General features: G+C 40.3%; 1 protein-coding gene across 1 annotated transcript in view; it reads left to right on the top strand.

The window, feature by feature from the left end:
* Positions 1–18,147, top strand: part of LOC6036869 (E3 ubiquitin-protein ligase ariadne-1) — a 33,347-nt gene extending 15,200 nt beyond the window's left edge. Inside the window, exons 2-9 of the mRNA XM_001846800.2 lie at positions 3,074–3,229; positions 3,371–3,427; positions 7,994–8,209; positions 8,276–8,551; positions 8,614–8,771; positions 8,840–8,963; positions 16,395–16,621; positions 16,700–18,147. Of these exons, the coding sequence (XP_001846852.1) occupies positions 3,074–3,229; positions 3,371–3,427; positions 7,994–8,209; positions 8,276–8,551; positions 8,614–8,771; positions 8,840–8,963; positions 16,395–16,621; positions 16,700–16,781 (1,296 nt within the window). The 3' untranslated portion in view covers positions 16,782–18,147. The remainder of the gene's footprint in view (positions 1–3,073; positions 3,230–3,370; positions 3,428–7,993; positions 8,210–8,275; positions 8,552–8,613; positions 8,772–8,839; positions 8,964–16,394; positions 16,622–16,699) is intronic.
* Positions 18,148–18,543: the final 396 nt, after the last annotated feature.

Below are 18,543 nucleotides of genomic sequence, written 5' to 3'. Positions count from 1 at the left end.
TATAACTGAAAAGCGCTGGTTTTTGCCCCATTTGCCATGGCCGGTTGTAAGCTGTGCTCGCACACAAGCATTTTCGATTTTTAAAATCAGAACACATTGTTTTTGCGACAGAGATTTAGCTCACAATTTGCGATGTTCATAATGTTTTCTGCATATCGCTAAATTGTTCGTATTCTCTGAGTGTTTTTTTGCACTTTTCAAAATATTAAAAATTAACGAGAAAACAAAATAATTCCGTCTTGCTCCAGAGCGTTAAAGTGGTAACAAAATGACTGGCAGAAAGTGTTTCAATACCCGAGAATTTGCCGTGTTGTAAACAACGATGTAACGGTAAAGCCGCATAAATGTTCTTGAAAGCTTTGAAACGCCTACTGTAATTCACTAAACTGTCATTTAGGCGTTAGGCAAAATTATGAGCTTTCAATAAGCAAGCCAGAGTATGCATTTAGGCGTTTTTGGGATTGGGAAGCAAACAACGACTGAGCGCTCGGTGGGACTTCACTACGACAAACGCAAACGTACCGAATAAACCACCTTGGTGCGCTGGTACGATGAACAAAAATACTAATACACAAAAAGGCTAGTACCGAAGCTAGAAAACCAAACCCGCGATGTGCGTTGTCACTGGCACATGGGAAGCTTAGACGTTTCCCAGAAATTCGTTCGCTCAGAGTTCGATCAGAGAATGAGCAAAACAAAAAAGAAAGGCAAAAGAATGAGCATGAGGCTTCAGAACAGATAGCTAATTGCGTCTAGTTTGCGTTCACTGAAGCTTAGCATAGAAAATAATGATAGGCGATGTGTGATGACCGAGCAATCGATAAAGCAACGTGCACTAAAAGGGGGTAATCTAGTATCAAAACTCTATACGCGCCAGCATCACGCGCCAGCATTGCTCGCGTCTGCATGTGAAGCTCAACTTGACAACTTGTCGACGAAGCGACGAAAATCGATCGTCCATGATTTTTTGCAGATTTTTCGAATGAATATTGCTCGAGAAATGATTTGGGAACGAAGCTTGATTTGGCGTCGGAGCCAAAAGAATCCTATACCTTTCTTTAGTAAGAAAGGCAAAAATGGAAATTTTCTAAAATCTGAACGGTAAATCCGAATGAGGTCAAATTTGTTTCAGAACATCGAGTATGGTCTAGATTATGATGTGGAGAAAAAATTAGATAAAATGCCAAAGGAATAGTTTTGGCATTTGGTGAAAATTGGCTTTTACCTTTTTAGGGTTTTTCCTCACAGTGAATTGGTCCACAAGCTGTAAATCAAGAACCACATTACCGACATAGATGAAAATTTGGGAGGATGTAGGGCTGGAAAATGCAATTTTGGATAAATAAACGATTTCAATACTTCAATTTTCGACCGAATTTTCATTTGAAAACCGCCTGATTTGGTGAAAACACACTCCGAGTCCCCATAAAAATGGATAAATTCAAATTTGGTATGGAACTGGTTCAGGTTCAGCACATCCCCTTTCAAATGCGCCCAAGAGAGCTTAAATCCATAATGTGGGCTCTGAGAAACCCCTACCACAAAATTGAGCACTTTTTACCACACACGGACGTCACGCGTGCTTTACAGTAAATTAAGCGCCAAAATTCGGATATTGGAGGTAGACCAATTCTGTCATTGTCAATCGATCGGGCGTCGAAAATCGATCGTCCATGATTTTTTGCAGATTTTTCGAATGAATATTGCTCGAGAAATGATTTGGGCCAAAAGCAAATCCTATACCTTTCTTTAGTAAGAAAGGCAAAAAAATCGTGGGCTCAACTTCAAATTTGACTTTTAAACTTAAAAATCAAAAAATCTCATAAAAGTGGAGTGTTTTTTTCTTTCAGTGTATTTTTTTCGGAAAGCCCGTCAAATTTCCTAGAAGTTTGTCTTTGACCACTTTTTGATACGATGCAACGGGTACGCCCTTCTAAAATGTCATTATCGAGTGTTACTGGCGCCATATACACAAAAATGGCTTATATATGCCTAGGATAACATGTCTACAAAGTTTCATTGAAATCGGAGAGGGTCGGGTACAACCGATTCCCTATTTGACATGGAATTGCTCGGTTCTCAACAGTAAACAAAAGAGGGTGTGTGTAACCAACCAAACGGGACCACGCGTCCGCTTCTTTCAAATTGAGTTGTTTCCATGTATTTTAGATTTTAACATTCTTTACATGCAAATAACTCGCATAGGCATTTGGATAGTGTTAGCTCTGCCGAGCTTCGGTGACCCATTTCTACGCTGGCTAGCCGAGCGCAAGGTGCCTCAGATTGAATCGATAAGCCCCGCCCTGAAGAACATTTGCATCAATCGGATTCAAATACTTTAATTAATTTATTTGTTGACACTTGTTGGCAACTTTGTCCAAGACACGACTTCTACGTCTAATTCAAAATAATTTTCTAGAAGAGAAAAAAAATCCCAAAAATATTCCTGGAATATTCCTAATTTCCCAACTTTCAAACACTTGTGTTGTAAAGTAATACTTTTCGACACTGTTTCGGCTAAGACGAGGAATCAAACATCAAGAAATCCAATACAATCGGAATTGCAAAAAATGTTTATGCAATGATGAAATGACTCGTACAATATAGAAAGTGCTGAAATTTAAATTTTAAAAACTTTAAAAACTTGGCCAATTTAAATATTACATTGTGTATGCTAATTTTTCAACGTATGTTTAGCAAGTCTCGAAGAATTTCATGAATTTATTAACAGCAATTCACGTATCATTTAGCCAGTCATCATACTGTCTAACGTTGACGTTGACGCATCACCGTTTACGATTTGTATATCCATCATTACGTTGCGGTCATTTTTTGTCACGAGGAAGTTCGACAGTTTATTCAGTTTATTAGCTGCTTTGTTAATATATTTTTAATTGCCTTTAGCATCAATTTGACGGGCTCCAATTTTAATGTTTGTGTGAATTGATTGATTAAAATAAGACTTGCTAATTGTCAAAAAAAAAAAAAAAAAAATGGTCGTGTTAAGAAAAAAGGGAGCCAATTAGTCAGAAAGTAAATTAATTTCATTTCGTTTCCTTTTTTTATCCTCCAGATTCCCGCCACCACGACCCGCATCCTGCTGAACCACTTCAAGTGGGACAAGGAAAAGCTGATGGAGCGGTTCTACGACGGCGACCAGGAGAAGCTGTTCAAGGATGCACACGTGATCAACCCGTTCCGGAAGCCCAGCACAGTCAGCAAGCCAAAGGTGCGAGTCTTGAAAAACGAAATTTGGGCCAACCACACGCCGACGACGACGACGACGACGAACGGACGAGGAGCAAATGCAATTGACCCAATTTAACACAACTGTTTGTTCTTCTTCTTTCTCTTTTTTTGCGCCCTTCAGATCAAAAAATCTGGAACGGAAGATTGTGAGATCTGCTACTCGTCATTTCCGCCCAGTGTAAGTAGTACCCTTGTGTAAAAGTTTCATTTTCATTTCCTTCGTCGCCACTCGACGAAACCAATGTCGTCCTGTTTCATATAAAGGTACATGCAACGTTCGTTCGTTCATTCCTCTCGTCTCGTGCTCCAATTTTGTGTTCCCTTCTTCAAGGTTTATTTTGGGCGTCGCGTCCCTGAAAAAATAGCGCTGCTGCAATGTTTTGGTTTTGGTTTGGCACTTTTCCTTCCCTATTGGAGGTGGCGCGAGGTCGAGGAGGCAAGAAAAGAAAAACGGCACACGATCGAGGTTAAAATAGAGCTTCCTCGCAATCAAATAGCTTCACTTTCATTCGAAACAAACACACAAGCTCGAAATAAGAGACGAAATTGAGAGTCCGTGTAATCAGCTGGGGCCGCCGACGGCGACGACGACGACGACAGTCATGTCGCACGCTGACCTTTTGCGCGTGAACCCGTTTTAACGTTAATTGAAAATAAAGTGGGATTTCGGGATGCGATTAAATGTGAATCGACCCAATTGATAAAGCTAGCTAGCCAAACAAGCTGCCAATTCACGCTGCCACGCTCTGTCGGGAGCGGGTTCAAGGTCAGACGGCGCTGCTGTATGTTCTGCTCAGTGCAGCAGGCAGACAGCAGTTCGGGTCGATTATTTAGCTCGGTCTGTTGTTTACTTGGTTAGCTGCTCTCTCACCTTGTGGTGTTGGTAGTGGTGATGATTCCGAGAGGCGCGTGGGAAACATTCTATTGGTTGGATGATTGCCCGTTGCAATTCCGATGTTCGATTTCAAGATCAAGTTGGCTTAGAAATTAATTATTATTAAATCGAGAACCGAGGTGAGGCCATTAACTATAAGTTAGGACATACTGGAAATGTCAAATGTTTGCATTAGTCCGCATTTTTAAAGCAAACTTATTAAAACCAAATTCTCTTAACCTTAACTCTCTAACGTCCAGTACAGTCATCCCGCTTATTCGGAACAGTTTTCAGATCGGCCAATGTTCAAAAAACCATTTGTAGAACCACAAAGAGTTTAAAATGGATTTTTAAATCAATTGGGTCCTAAAATGAAGCTTAGATTGCTGATATTATTGTTTGCAGCGATAAAGCTTATTTTTCTGAGTACAATGAACCTTTGTACGACCACAAAGAGTTTAAAATGGATTTTTAAATCAATTTTGAAAAATTAACCTCGCGGTCCTTCTTGACAGAAAAGTTCCTACTTGACAGCTCGTTCCAAGGGGACCATAGTTGATCCATCGAAAAAATGTTGTCCAGTCAAAAAAAAATTTTGCATTAAAATGAAAAAAAGTGATCAGAAATTGTTTTTAATCGTGTTATTTACCGTTGTACATAAAAATTGACATAGGGCTTTAGTACCCAATTAAACATAATGATTTACTTTTGCCTTCATGTGAAAGCTTTTCTTGTGATCTTTCGATTGATGCATAGACCAACTGTACATTTTTACGTTTTATGTCAAGTATTTAAAGAAAAACATTAACCCTTGAAATCCACTAATTCGGAACACTATTTCATACAATGTAAACAAGCTTTTTTTTCTTTCCATGAGTACATATTTTTTTCAAAATAATGACTTCACACTCGGAAAACAATAAAACTCATGCTTAGTAAAGTTTTATGAATGGTCTGATAACTTTTTTTTTAAATGTCAGTTAAATTCAGGTGGTCCACAATTGTGGGAGGCACAATAACATCCCACAGTCATGGAACAGGCAATTTGGAAGCAGTGTTTTGCTGCACTTGATAAAATAATCTTTAAATGCATTTTATTGTTTAAAAAGCTCTACTTTTACTAGTGAAATAGCAAGAGAATGTCTAAATAAAGCTCGACAGAAAAGTTGCATTTTGCATACTATTGACAAATTACCACTAAAGTGTTCCGCATTTTTGGGTGTTCCGGATATGTGGGATGACCAGAGCTCCAAAATTTAGAATTTCTCGCAGATGAGATTTTTTTTGGAAAGGTCCAATAAACCAAATTTCCAATTTTAGCTTTTTGGCTGTTTTTGAAACCGACTTGAGTCAGAGGAAAAAAAACACACAAAAATCAAAAAAATAAAATTTGGTTTATTGGACCTTTTCAAAAAAAACTCCAGAACTGTTTCTTTTCGCACTTATTTAAGAGACATATAAACTAACTTCTAGCCAAGTTTATTTCAAGTGCGTTAAAATAAATAATTCAATGAGATTTAAGTTTGGGATGTTCAGAGCTAATGAAAAACAAGACATCTGGAGCAACATTTGAAAAGGGTGCATTAGCACCCTGCTAAAACTGTTTGCAAATTCTCAGCCAACAGATCGCTATTTTACAAACCCCGCAGTGTTGAAAGGTAGCTGGGAAGGTCAGCTATCGTTTAACAATTCTTGACATTTTATTGATAAGGTCCTATAAACAAATGTAAACATAGAGTTTATCCCTTTCACACCTTATGCCAATGTCCATCGGAGTAAGAGGGATGCACACAATGTTTACATTTGTTTATAGGAGCTAATAAAAAAAAGTCTAGAATAAATGTTTTGTGAAGAGCTACCAGTTGGCTCGGAATTTACACTTACCTTTTAATGGAGAAAAGCTCGGAAATTTACCGTTTCTAGGATTTTTAAATTTAAATTTGCCTATACAGTTTGCGTTAAACGACCATACAAGTCTCCATACAATTTTGGCAGCTGTCTATACAAAAATTGTACGTATATATTAAAATACTTGTAACTCTTGAGTGAATTTTCTGATCAATTTGGTGTCTTCGGCAAAGTTTTAGGTATTGTTGAGGACTATTGAGAAAAAATAGTTACACGGAAAAAGTGCAGATTTTTAATCAACTTTTATTTCACAAAAACTCAATTTCCAAAAATACGTATTTTTTATTTTCGAGATTTTTTGATATGTTTTGGGGGACAAAACCCGCAACTTTTGAGCCATAGAGAAACATGGTCAAAAAAATCTGCCGCCGAGTTATGAATTTTTTGAAAAATAGTGATTTTTGAAAAAAAAAAAATCTAAATTTCATGCAAAAGCAAATTTGACGTAATTTTTCAATGTAAAATTGAATTTCCAATCGAAAAGTACTTTACAGATTTTTTTATAAAGGGCTCTGTTTTCAAGATATAGCTACCGAATGTTTGATTTTAGCGAAATATTTGCAGTATTTTGATTTTTAAAAATAGTGACCATGAGTTTCTGAAAACATTTTTTTTTTAAAACATCAGAAAATTTTCTATGAAATTGTCTAAGAGACATTGAAGATTGGACCTCTGGTTGCTGAGATACAGCGGCTTAATGAAAAAGAAACATGAAAATTGAAGTTTTCTAAGTTTCACTAAAAAACCCACAATTTTCTAATGTCGATATCTCCGCAACTAATGGTCCAATTTTCAATGTTAAAACATGAAACAATCGTTAAATTTTCCAATCTATTCAAAAAAAAAAAATAATCAAGACTAGTATTTTAAATGGGCGTAATTTTCAATGTTTGGCCCTTTTAAAATGTTAGTCTTGATTTATTTTTTTCAGAATATTTTTTTCGAAAAGATCGGAAAATTTCACGAATGTTTCATTTACCATTTACCACCTCAAGGTGATTCAAGTAACGATTTTTTCATGTTGTAAAAAGTATCGTTTTTGAGCGAGCCAAATAAAAATATCCAAAATATATACTTTCCCATTTGTAAACATAGTAGCCAAAATTTTATCCTAAAACGGTAATATACTAAGAATTTTGAAAATTCGTCACTTTTTATGTAAATATCTCGGCTTTGAGTGGACATAAAATCTTGCTCTTAAAGTACTACCCTTTTTAGGACGCACTGCCCATGATCGCATAAACGTCCCATATTCAAAAACCGCAAGATGAGCAAACAAATGAAGAGTTTGTCCCATACATAAGGCTACGTGTTAAGTTTTCTAATCGAATCTAATGTAAACCTAGCGCAGCTATCCTTCCGGATCCTGGAGATGGTTGGGCGATAACATCCTAAAATCTTTCTTTTGTAACCGGCAAGGCCCACTGTGTAAAGTTAACCCCAAAGATGATACGTTGTTGCTCAAAGTAATAAGGCTAACTACGTGTTAAGTTTTCGCAAAAACACGGGATTTCCCCCAGTTTTAAAGAACAAAGTGCTGCATATTTTTAGTTTTCTGAAAGTGCACATGATCTTGAACCAAACAGCAAAATTTTCTCAAAAATGTAAAAATGCATACGGGACATTTATGCGACTACTTTTGGGGACATTTTTATCTGTCATACTTTACCGGAGAGCTCGTTCAATTTCTTACAAGTTTGGCTTTGACCGCATTTTGATTGCTGACTTGCAGCTAATTCACTATCCAGGTTAGGAGCGACCCATAAATCAAAAACAAAGAACACAGAGAATTGTTTGAATAGTCTAAAGAACCACTATTAAAAGCAAACAGAATATCCATAAAAAAATCAAATCTTAATGAGGTTATATCTTGCTTTTTTCTTAGGTCATTTAGTTGATTTGATCATAAGTGTTTGCCAAAATATGTCTTAACCTTTTAAAATATTTTTCTGCAATCGCCAGATGATGACTGGGCTGGAGTGTGGTCACCGGTTCTGCACCCAGTGCTGGCAGGAGTACCTGACCACGAAGATCGTCGAGGAGGGCCTCGGGCAGTCGATTGCCTGTGCCGCCCACGGCTGTGACATCCTCGTGGACGACGTGACCGTGATGCGGCTCGTCCAGGACTCGCGCGTCAAGCTCAAGTACCAGCACCTGATTACGAATAGCTTCGTCGAGGTGAGTTTGTTTTCTTGTGGAGTTTGAAACTGATAACCATGCTTCCCTTCCCCCTTCTTGACGCAGTGCAATCGACTCCTGCGCTGGTGCACGTCCGCCGACTGCAACTACGCGATCAAGGTGCAGTACGTGGACCCGCGTCCGGTGACCTGCAAGTGTAACCACATGTTCTGCTTCGAGTGCGGTGAAAACTGGCACGATCCGGTGCAGTGTCGCCTGCTGCGGAAGTGGATCAAAAAGTGCGACGACGACTCGGAGACGTCCAACTGGATCGCGGCCAACACGAAGGAATGTCCCAAGTGTAACGTCACGATCGAGAAGGACGGCGGCTGTAACCACATGGTGAGTTTGAGGGCTGCGAGCTTTGTCAAATTTTTAACACCTACTTCTTTTGCTGGAACCAGGTTTGCAAGAATCAAAACTGCAAGTACGATTTCTGCTGGGTTTGTTTAGGATCCTGGGAGCCACACGGTTCGTCCTGGTACAACTGCAACCGTTACGACGAGGACGAAGCACGCGCCGCTCGTGACGCCCAGGAAAAGTTTAGATCATCGTTAGCCAGGTAATGACGGCACACTACAGGGAGAGTCGTAAACAATATCATTACCTAACACTTGCGTAATTCTTTAGATACTTGCACTACTACAACCGTTACATGAATCACATGCAATCGCTGAAGTTTGAACACAAACTGTACGCCTCGGTCAAGGCCAAGATGGAAGAGATGCAGCAACACAACATGTCCTGGATTGAGGTAAGAAGATTTGATTTTTTTTAAATTTATTTGGGGAAGTGGTGCGAAGAGCGGGTTCCGGCACGGGAGGCACGATTTTCAACAAGTCGGTTTAATTAATTGCTCTTTCCGATTAGGGACCATCCATAAACCACGTGGACACTTTTTTGGGAATCTGATTTTGTCATCATTTTGGTGGCACACACATCCACACGCAAGATCAGAGGTTAACTGCTTAATGAAAGTCGCCATCAATATCTTTTCACTTGCGCTTACGATTTCAAAGCGCTTAAGATATAAAATTGCTTCCAACTACCGGCAACATGTTCTTCTGACCATTACTTAGTCACTCACTTGAAAAATAATCCCGAAAAATGTAAATAATTAGCAAGCACCATAAAAAAAAAACAAACGCGCTAAGAGTCTTTTGACGTTTCAATTTTGAATACCGATTCTAATCGAAGGCTGAAGAAAACCGGGCGAGAAGCGAAGGCAAATAAAGAACAAAGGGTGGCCACCAACACCACCAACATGCTGGTGCAGCGCCTGTTAGAGTGAGCAAGTGCTGCCAGGAAACTTTCGCTATGAATGCTACTTTTCGTGAGTGTTCGCTTAAAATTTCATCAATTTTGGCAGCACTAAGCAGACCCAAAAGGGCGCTGGAAGAAAAAAAAAATTATGCTGAAAATAGAAAAATGGACGTGGCCCAATGTACTCGACTGATTAGAAAGCTTTTTTAATATATATATTTTTTAAATGCTTGTAAAATGAATAGCATAAATTTTAATAAAAGTGAAAATAAACAGAATTGTTCACAAAAAGTTGCTCTACTTGGTGTACTTGGTTTTAGAGAATTTCAAGGAACAATCCAGATTATCCAGCATCATTCAAACACGACCGCTTATTAGGCTTAAAATAGGCATATTTCCCCTAGTGAAAAATTTAAATCACATGCCACGGTTTTAACATTAGAATGAAAAAAGTGTTTTAAAATGCATTTTACACTTGTTGTTTTGCAAACGTCAGTTTCAAAATATCTATGTGTTGACGTAATACTTTTAGCTTACAAAATTTGAAAATCAAGGCTAAATGCTCTTCATCTTTATTGTACTTTTCGTTCTATTATTTACTCTCGCTTACTTTTTCAAAAGGTCCTATGTACATAGGAAACACATGTCGCATTGGTTGTTTTGAAAAAGTTATCTATAACTGTTCACATTCATTTATTTACATCAAATTGTTTTACATTTTTGCACTGAATCGAATACATTTGGGGGAAAAAAATAACTTAAACAACAAATCCTAAAAAATAAATTCTTTGCAATATTCAAAATTATTAGAAATACGTCTGTATTGTAGTAGGTTAAGACAAGTAATGAAAGTTTATTAATGTGAAAATCGTGGCTTACTATACTGCCAACATCCCCCCTTAAGCTAGATTTTATGTACTCCCAAACTTCTTCTAGCTTCACTTAGCTTCGGGGCCGGAACCGCCTTTGTTAATACATCCGCCATCTGCTGCTCCGATGACACGTGTAACAGCTTAATGCACTTCATCTCAATCTGCTCACGTACGAAATGATGCCTAATGTCAATGTGCTTACTTCTTGGCGAGTATCCCATCTCCTTCTCGGCTAAACTGATAGCACTCTTGTTGTCACATCTTATCAGCATGGCCAGTTTCTGTCCCCAGAGCTCTCCAATGAAGCCTCTCCACCAGATTGATTCCTGCGTCGTTGCTGCTAAAGCCATGTACTCCGCTTCTGTAGTAGAAAGAGCAACCGTTGGCTGTCGTCGAGAACTCCACGTGATTGCCCCTCCATTCTTGATGAACACGTAACCACTCGTTGAACGCCTAGTATCGAGATCATTACCCCAATCTGCATCAGTGAACGCATCGAGCCGGTTTTCCGATTGCTTTGAGTAAACCAGTTTCAGGTCCTTTGTTCCCTTCAAGTAGCGTAATATCCTCTTCGCCGCCACCCAGTGTGCATCGCCAGGATTCTCACAGAAACTACTCACCACACTCAGCGCGTGACAAATGTCGGGTCGCGTACATTGCGCCAAGAACTGCAGGCTACCTATCAATTCCCGGAATGGTACTTGCTTCATCCGCTCTCGATCTTCTTCCGTTCTTGGACTCATCTCTCGGCTAAGCTTCTGATTAAGATCCATCGGAGTCAGCACTGGGTTGCATTCCGTCATCTTGAACTTCTCTAATAATTCGTTGATGTACCGTTCTTGATCAACTGCTACCGTTCCATTTCCTCTTGTAACACGAATTCCCAAAACCTGCTTGGCCATTCCGAGATCTTTCATTCGAAATTTCTTTGTGAGTGCACTCTTGACCGTGCTTACCATCTCGTCATCATTGGAAAATATTAGAAAATCATCCACATAAATAGTGACAATGACCATCTTGCCTTCCGTAATCCGGAAGTAAACACAAGTGTCGTACTTGGATCGCTGTAGTCCCATCCTCCGCAGTTCCTTGTCCAATTTCAGATTCCAAACACGACTCGCCTGTTTCAACCCTTAAAGTGCTTTCTTCAGCAGACACACTCTTTCCGTTCCGTCCTCGAATCCCTCGGGCTGCTGCATGAAGATTTGCTCCTCTCCTAGATCTCCTTGAAGAAACGCTGTGACCGCATCCATTTGATGGATTTCCAGACTCAACTCGGCCGCTTTGGACATCAGATACCGAATAGTTGCATATCGTACCACAGGGGAATACGTCTCGTTATAATCCACTCCTTCAACCTGAGAACATCCCTTGATGACGAGCCTAGCCTTGTACCGCTCGATGGATCCGTCCGACTTGACTTTGATTTTGTAAACCCACTTGTTTTTCAACGCCTTTCGTCCAGTTGGTAGCATTGTCATAGTCCAGGTCTTGTTCTCCATCAAGGCTTGATACTCAGAGTCCATCGCTTCAATCCAAAAACTCACGATCGGTTCGGTTCATGGCATCTCGAAACGTGCATGGTTCACCTGCGGGCTGTGGGATGATTAGCTGCAGAGATGGTTCGCCGTTCAAATTTGTATCAGGACACTTGCCTTTGATCTGGCGCTCCCAGTCACCAGACTTCGAATCATGTTGCGCTCCAACGGACTCTTTTGTTGGGTGTGACGGGAGCGCTGTGGCACGGCCATCCTGTTGACCTCGTGATCCATGCTGTTGAGAAACGGTTTTCTGAGGGTACATGCTGTACGTGACCTTAAAATCATTGTACTTGCCTGGTAACCGGCGCTCCCTCTCGCTGCGCCTCATCACACTTCCAGACAGTGATTGTTGTAATTGCGGAGGGAGCGCAGACGATGGTCCAGCAACAGGATCTACATCCGCGTCAACTGCATTTGCTTCAGCCAGTTCTTCAATCGCCGGCGTCACTCGATCCTCACCAGGTACTGCATCCGTATCGACCGCACGTATCTCAACCGTTTCTTCAGCTGCATCCAACGCCGAGTCTTTAACCGTCTCGTCCAAATCCTCAGCAACCGTTTCGTAACCATCAGTATCTGTGTCGCTATCACTATCTTCAATCTGCACGACATTTGCTGGTCGATCCTGCACCTGGTGCACGACTCCTTGGGTATAGAACTCCACACGATCTAGATCTGCAACTTCTCGTTCGTTTTCAGTCGGTTGTTGCTTCTCACACAGAAAGATAACATCTCGGCTAATTAGAAACTTCCTTGTCGTAGGATTGTACAACCGATATCCTTTCGCGTTGGTTGCGTAACCGACAAACACACATGCTTCAGACTTGGGGTCCCATTTTTGTCTCTTCACTTTCGGAACGTGCGCCATCGCTTTGGCGCCAAAAACTCTAAGGTGCGATAGATCAGGACGTTTTCCGGTGAACTGCTCTTCTGGTGTACACGTAAGCCCCTTGGCAGGTGAACGATTCATCAGATATACCGCCGTACCAACTGCTTCCGCCCAAAACGTTTATCAAGTCCAGCATCAAACAGCAACGCTCGCGCTTTTTCAACAATCGTTCGATTCCTCCTTTCAGCCAATCCATTCTGCTCCGGGTTGTACGGTACTGTGGTTTCGTGAATAATACCACTGGAACGAAGAAAATCCTCGAAATCCCTGCCAACGTACTCCTTTCCGTTGTCACTTCTTAACCGCTTAATCTTTCTACCAGTTTGATTCTCTGCTTGTGCCTTGTAATCCTTGAATGCCTCCAGTACTTCTTTCTTCGATCGCAGGAAATACACAATCGTCCTTCTACTTGCGTCATCGATAAAAGTCAAGAAATACTTGTTACCGCCGATCGAATTACTCTCCATTGGACCGCACAAATCCGTATGCACAAGCTCTAGCACCTCTTCAGCTCTCGTTCCAGTCCTCTTGAACGGTAACCGCTGATGTTTCCCTTTGATGCAAGGCACACACGGCGAGAGTTCACCGCAATTGATGCTCACCCCTGTAGACATTCTTGAGAGAATCTTCATGCTCTGCGAATTCATGTGACCAAGACGCCGATGCCACAACATCAGCTCATCCTCAGCAGTCGTCATACACGCAATCGCTCGGTTTACTTGCTTCAGCTGGTACAGTCCGTCCGACTCGACTCCAATCGCCACAACTTCTCCGTTCTCACAATTGATGACCTTGCAGATCTTGCTAGCGAACACCACTTCGTGTCCTTTCTTACAAATCTGACTCACAGAGAGCAGATTGATTGCCAGGTCTGGGACACAAATCGTACCGCTCAATGTGATACCAGAACACCTGCCTGCCACATCCGCGTCTAGATTCAACGCTCCAGCAGCAACTACTGGCACTGCAGCTCCGTTGGCCACATTTATATTATCCTTGATCCGCTTACTGCCCACAAGTTCGTCCGGGTTTCGACACATGTGTTTTGTGGCTCCTGAATCAAAAATCCACGGCTCCGCCTGTCCAGGTGCCCACGCACCGACACTGCAAGCTGAATGAGCTGTCCTTTCCTTCCGATTCGATGTCAAGCTTTGATCAGGTACCGATGACTGACATTCCTTCGCCGGTCTTCTCTGGCACCTTCCTGCTCCATCGACGTACCCCGTCGTCTTCTTCCAGTCCGCATTCGAACCATCTGAACCGCAAACGCTTGAAGTAGCTATGCCGGAACAGGTTTTAGAACCACTTCCACTTGAAACTTTGGAAGTTGGTTCTTCCAGTTCCATCTTCCCAAAACTTCTTCATAAAACAATCTTCGTTTGAAAAAAATAACTTTTTATCGATGGTCGCTATGGTGCCTGTCTGGGCCCATAACCTATTAGAAATACGTCTGTATTGTAGTAGGTTAAGACAAGTAATGAAAGTTTATTAATGTGAAAATCGTGGCTTACTATACTGCCAACAAAAATCATTAGAACGCGTAAACTACGGACTGTATTTTAAAAATGAATGCTCCAAGGCAGACATGCATCCGCTCTAACTCCTCTTTTAGGAGAACTTGTTTGACATTTCGCGTCATCATAAAGCTCCCGAGGACCCTAAGATGTAATATCGAAAACCAAGTGAGATACAGTCCAGACTCGATTTTCCGAAGTCTTGATTATCCGAAGGTTTGTATGGGACTTCGGATAATCGAATCACGAACAAAAACATTGTTTTCGTATTTTTTCAAAAGGCAAAATCTTACTAAATAAAGGTATAGGTTTTCCTTTATGGCTGGACATCATTTTCATATTCGTAAATATGACGATTCAGCATGAATTTTAAACGGAAAAATCGTTAAAAAATCACACTGCATCGATTTTCGACGCTTCGTCGCCAAGTCGTCAAGTCGTCAAGTCACCAAGTTGTCAAGTTGAGCTTCGAATACCGGCGCGAGAATGTTGGCGCATATAGTTTATGGCTCAAGATATACTCGTTTGTAGTAGCTTGTCTACCGATGTTTCCTTCAACATGTAAGATATCGTAGCTTTTCGGTTTCTTTTGCCCTGTCCGTTTTTGCATAACTGTCCAATGTTTATGCAAAAACTTTTGTGACATAGGACATTCATCCGGCTACAAACAATTCCCGTGTGCTCTTAAAATCGCCTTTAAGTAGGCGTTTTCATAGGTTATATCGTTTGCAAAGCTATCTACCTAAGGTATCGCGATTGAGTGTGTAGTGGTTCGGTTGTAAAAATAGCTATCGCTGACTCCCTCACTTTCGTAGATGCTGAATGGCAAGCTTCCCTGCACTGTGCGGCACACGCGCTTCATTTGTACCTCGGTTTTGCTTTGCGCCTGCTTTGTTCGGTTTATGGGCTCGTACCGAAACTAGAAATCCAAAACCGCGGTGTGCGTCGTCACTGGCGCATTGGACGCTTGCTATGCTCGCGTTTTTCATAAACGCATGTTATATTAAGAACTTGTATGATTAAAAATATTCTTTTGGTGAAAATTGCATTGTTCAATTTCTTTTGGAAAACACATAATTAATAATGTCTTGCTTTCATCATAAGATTTTTTGTATCATGTCACTTTCTTTTGTGCTGACGTTATTAATAAACAAAGTCGATGTTATGAATTGAAAGAAGTTATATTTTTTAGTAAGAATGGCTCTATCGCACCTCTATTCCAATGAACCAATGTTTTCTACACGTTATTCATGCCAAAAACAAGAGGTTTTTACCTGGCAACAAGCAAAACATTACTTTAAACGAAAATGCCATCTATAACACGCTGAGTGCCGTTAAGAAGAGCTCTTAGTGCCGATGCATGTCTGCTCCAAGGGTTCTTACTTGTTCCTGGCGAGTTTTGCACCAACGCAGAGTTGTTGTCATCTCGATGAAAATGTTCAGAACATTTTCTTATAAAAACACTTTGTTTATAGGCCTTTTAAAAAAAACCAGAAGGAAAAACTCCAGCAACCGTGGCCGTGAGGTTACGGGTTGCGGAAGGTGATGGGTTCGATTCCTGTCTAGCTTGGCAAAGTCAGATCCCTTCAAAGAGTAAAATCTACTCACTGGGAACACTGACCGGTATGGGTGGGCTTCGACTAACGGCATGTTGGATTTCCAATCCAGAGGTCGTGAGTTCGATTCTCGTACCGGGATGATGAAAATTTTAACTTAAATTGCTACGTTTAGAGATAAAACTTTGGTGTCTTCGACAAAGTTGTTTGGACAAGCCTAACAATTTTCTAGAAGACAAAAAAAGATCCCAAAAATATTCCTTAAAAGTTAGATTTTCTAAATCACCTTAATCGTGAACCACCTTAATTTTCAACCAAACCAAAAACAGTCCCTTCCCATTTGCAACAACGCTTCCGAAGGCACCAATTTTTTTCGGAAAATCCATTTTCACTTAATTTTGCGATCTGGACCCTGTGCAGTGGAGCGGCTCCCGGTGAGCTGGTGATGAAGTACCGTTTAGTAAGACTGTAATTTAGGTTCATCTGTTCTAATATATATATATTTTTAGAGAAGACTAAAACATACCCCCCGGTTTTGTGTACCCCGCAGGTCCAATTTCTGAAGAAGGCCGTCGACATTCTGTGCCAGTGCCGCCAGACGCTGATGTGCACGTACGTGTTCGCGTACTACCTGCGCAAGAACAATCAGTCGATGATATTCGAGGATAATCAAAAGGACCTGGAAACTGCCACGGAGAAGCTCTCCGAGTATCTGGAGCGGGACATTACGTCGGAGAATCTGGCCGACATCAAGCAGAAGGTGCAGGACAAGTACCGGTGAGTTAGAGTTTGGGACGTTTTTTTTTGTTGGTGCTGGTGTTGGTCGTTTCTGACTGGTTTCTGGTCTCGTTACAGATACTGCGAAAAGCGTCGGAAGGTTCTGCTCGATCACGTGCACGAGGGCTACGAAAAAGATTGGTGGGATTACACCGATTGATAAAGTGTTGTGAATCATCGGAAAATACACTCTCACACACACACACACACACTCGTAGAATATTTTGACGCACTCAAGAAAGCAGATGAGAGGTATATAAAAAAGCAGCAGCAGTTATGAAAAGATGAAAAAAATTACACACACATAAAAAATAAAACAAATCTATAGACAAATATCTATACTGGCGGCGATATCCAGCTGGATAAAACAATAGTAAAAAAGGTAAAAAAAACAAACAAAAATCTGTAAGTATTTCAACACTTAAACGGGGCGTACTTTTACGTTCGCAGCGTACGTCCTTCGTCAGATTATTTAGCCGAAGAGAAAGGAGAGACAACAAATAGTGTTTATGAAATAATAAAAAAAAATCGTTGTTATTTATCTGTTCTTTCTGATTCGTCTCTCATTTCGCTCTGTACCAAATTAGCGCTGGTTCCCAAACTCTTGTTGAAAGCGAAACACACTTTTCCTCCCGTAGTTGATCGAGGTTTAGAAGTAGAATGTCAATCACACATTTGAGAGAGACCTTCGGAAAGAAGCTTCCGTTGCAATAGGAACACGTACCGAATGTAATTGTGATCAGAAAAGAAAAACAAGCAACTGCAAGTCAAACATCTCCAACTTTTAATTTTCTAACCGTACGAAATAACTTTGCTCTGAAAAAAACAACAAACAAATTAACCTCCGGCTAATTTGGTATTTGCCCAAACTTGTAAACGTCTCACTCTCGCTGTGTTTGTTGAATAACTAAGAAGAAAAAAAATAGTCTTTTAGCTTTGCACCGTGTTATTATTATTTCTTTTATCTCTTAGCTCTTTTGAAATGATTTTCATATATTTATTACTAAACCAAATGCACTTTGCGGCATTTGCCTACCTTGCTCCCAATGCCCCATCCCCTCAAAACAGTTCTGTCTCTTTATTGCCCCCTCTGCCTAGCTTTAGCATGCTTGAAACGGATTTAAGCAGACAATGAAATCAAGTAAACAGAAAAAAAAATCAATAAAGAAAACTCTTTGAAAAGTGATATAAAATTTTAACGAAGAAAAAAAAACAGATAACAAAAACAGATTATATATTAAAGTGATGTGACAGAATATATAAAACAAAAACCGGAGAAAAGAGAAAAGTATGCATTATAGGAAGATGATGAAGCGGAAGACAGAAAAAAAAGTAACCAATTATATAACGGAATGGATATGTTAGAAAAAAAAACGGTAATTTTCTCATTATTTTGTCTCCTTTCGTTAACTCAGAAGGTAAGCAACAAGGACAAGGTTAAAAAATGAAACACACACACACGCAATGTTAAACCCGATCGGATCAAAGAGCAGAATAAATAAGAGCTAAATTGAATTAGTTTCCTAGCCGGTTGTGTTGTTGTTGTTCCCTTTTGTCCGAAATTGTCCGTAACGATAATGATTCAATCGTAACATCGATGGTGACCAACTGCCGTTGTAATTTCCTTTTGATCGCTTTATTGTTGTTTTGGTAATTTCAAAACAATTTGTCCGGAAAAACCTCGCTTTGAAAATACTCAAAAAACACGATGACTAAGGTGTTTGTTACAACGCGATGTAACAACAAATGAGGTTATTAAAGTTGGCCCTTGGATGGGTTTTCTGCGGAAAAAAAATCCGAGAATGTTTTCTAGAAAAATGCCTTACGCAACACAGACGTAAATTTCAAGTTCTTAAAAAACTGTCGTCCATATCTAGATTAAGTTTCCCCTTTAAAACGTTCAAACGTGTTTCCTGTCTGGC

This window comes from Culex quinquefasciatus, chromosome 2, assembly GCF_015732765.1.
Source record: "Culex quinquefasciatus strain JHB chromosome 2, VPISU_Cqui_1.0_pri_paternal, whole genome shotgun sequence".
Lineage (NCBI taxonomy): Eukaryota > Metazoa > Arthropoda > Insecta > Diptera > Culicidae > Culex > Culex quinquefasciatus.
Note: the sequence above shows the minus strand (reverse complement) of the source record. Positions and strands in the feature narration are given on the sequence as shown.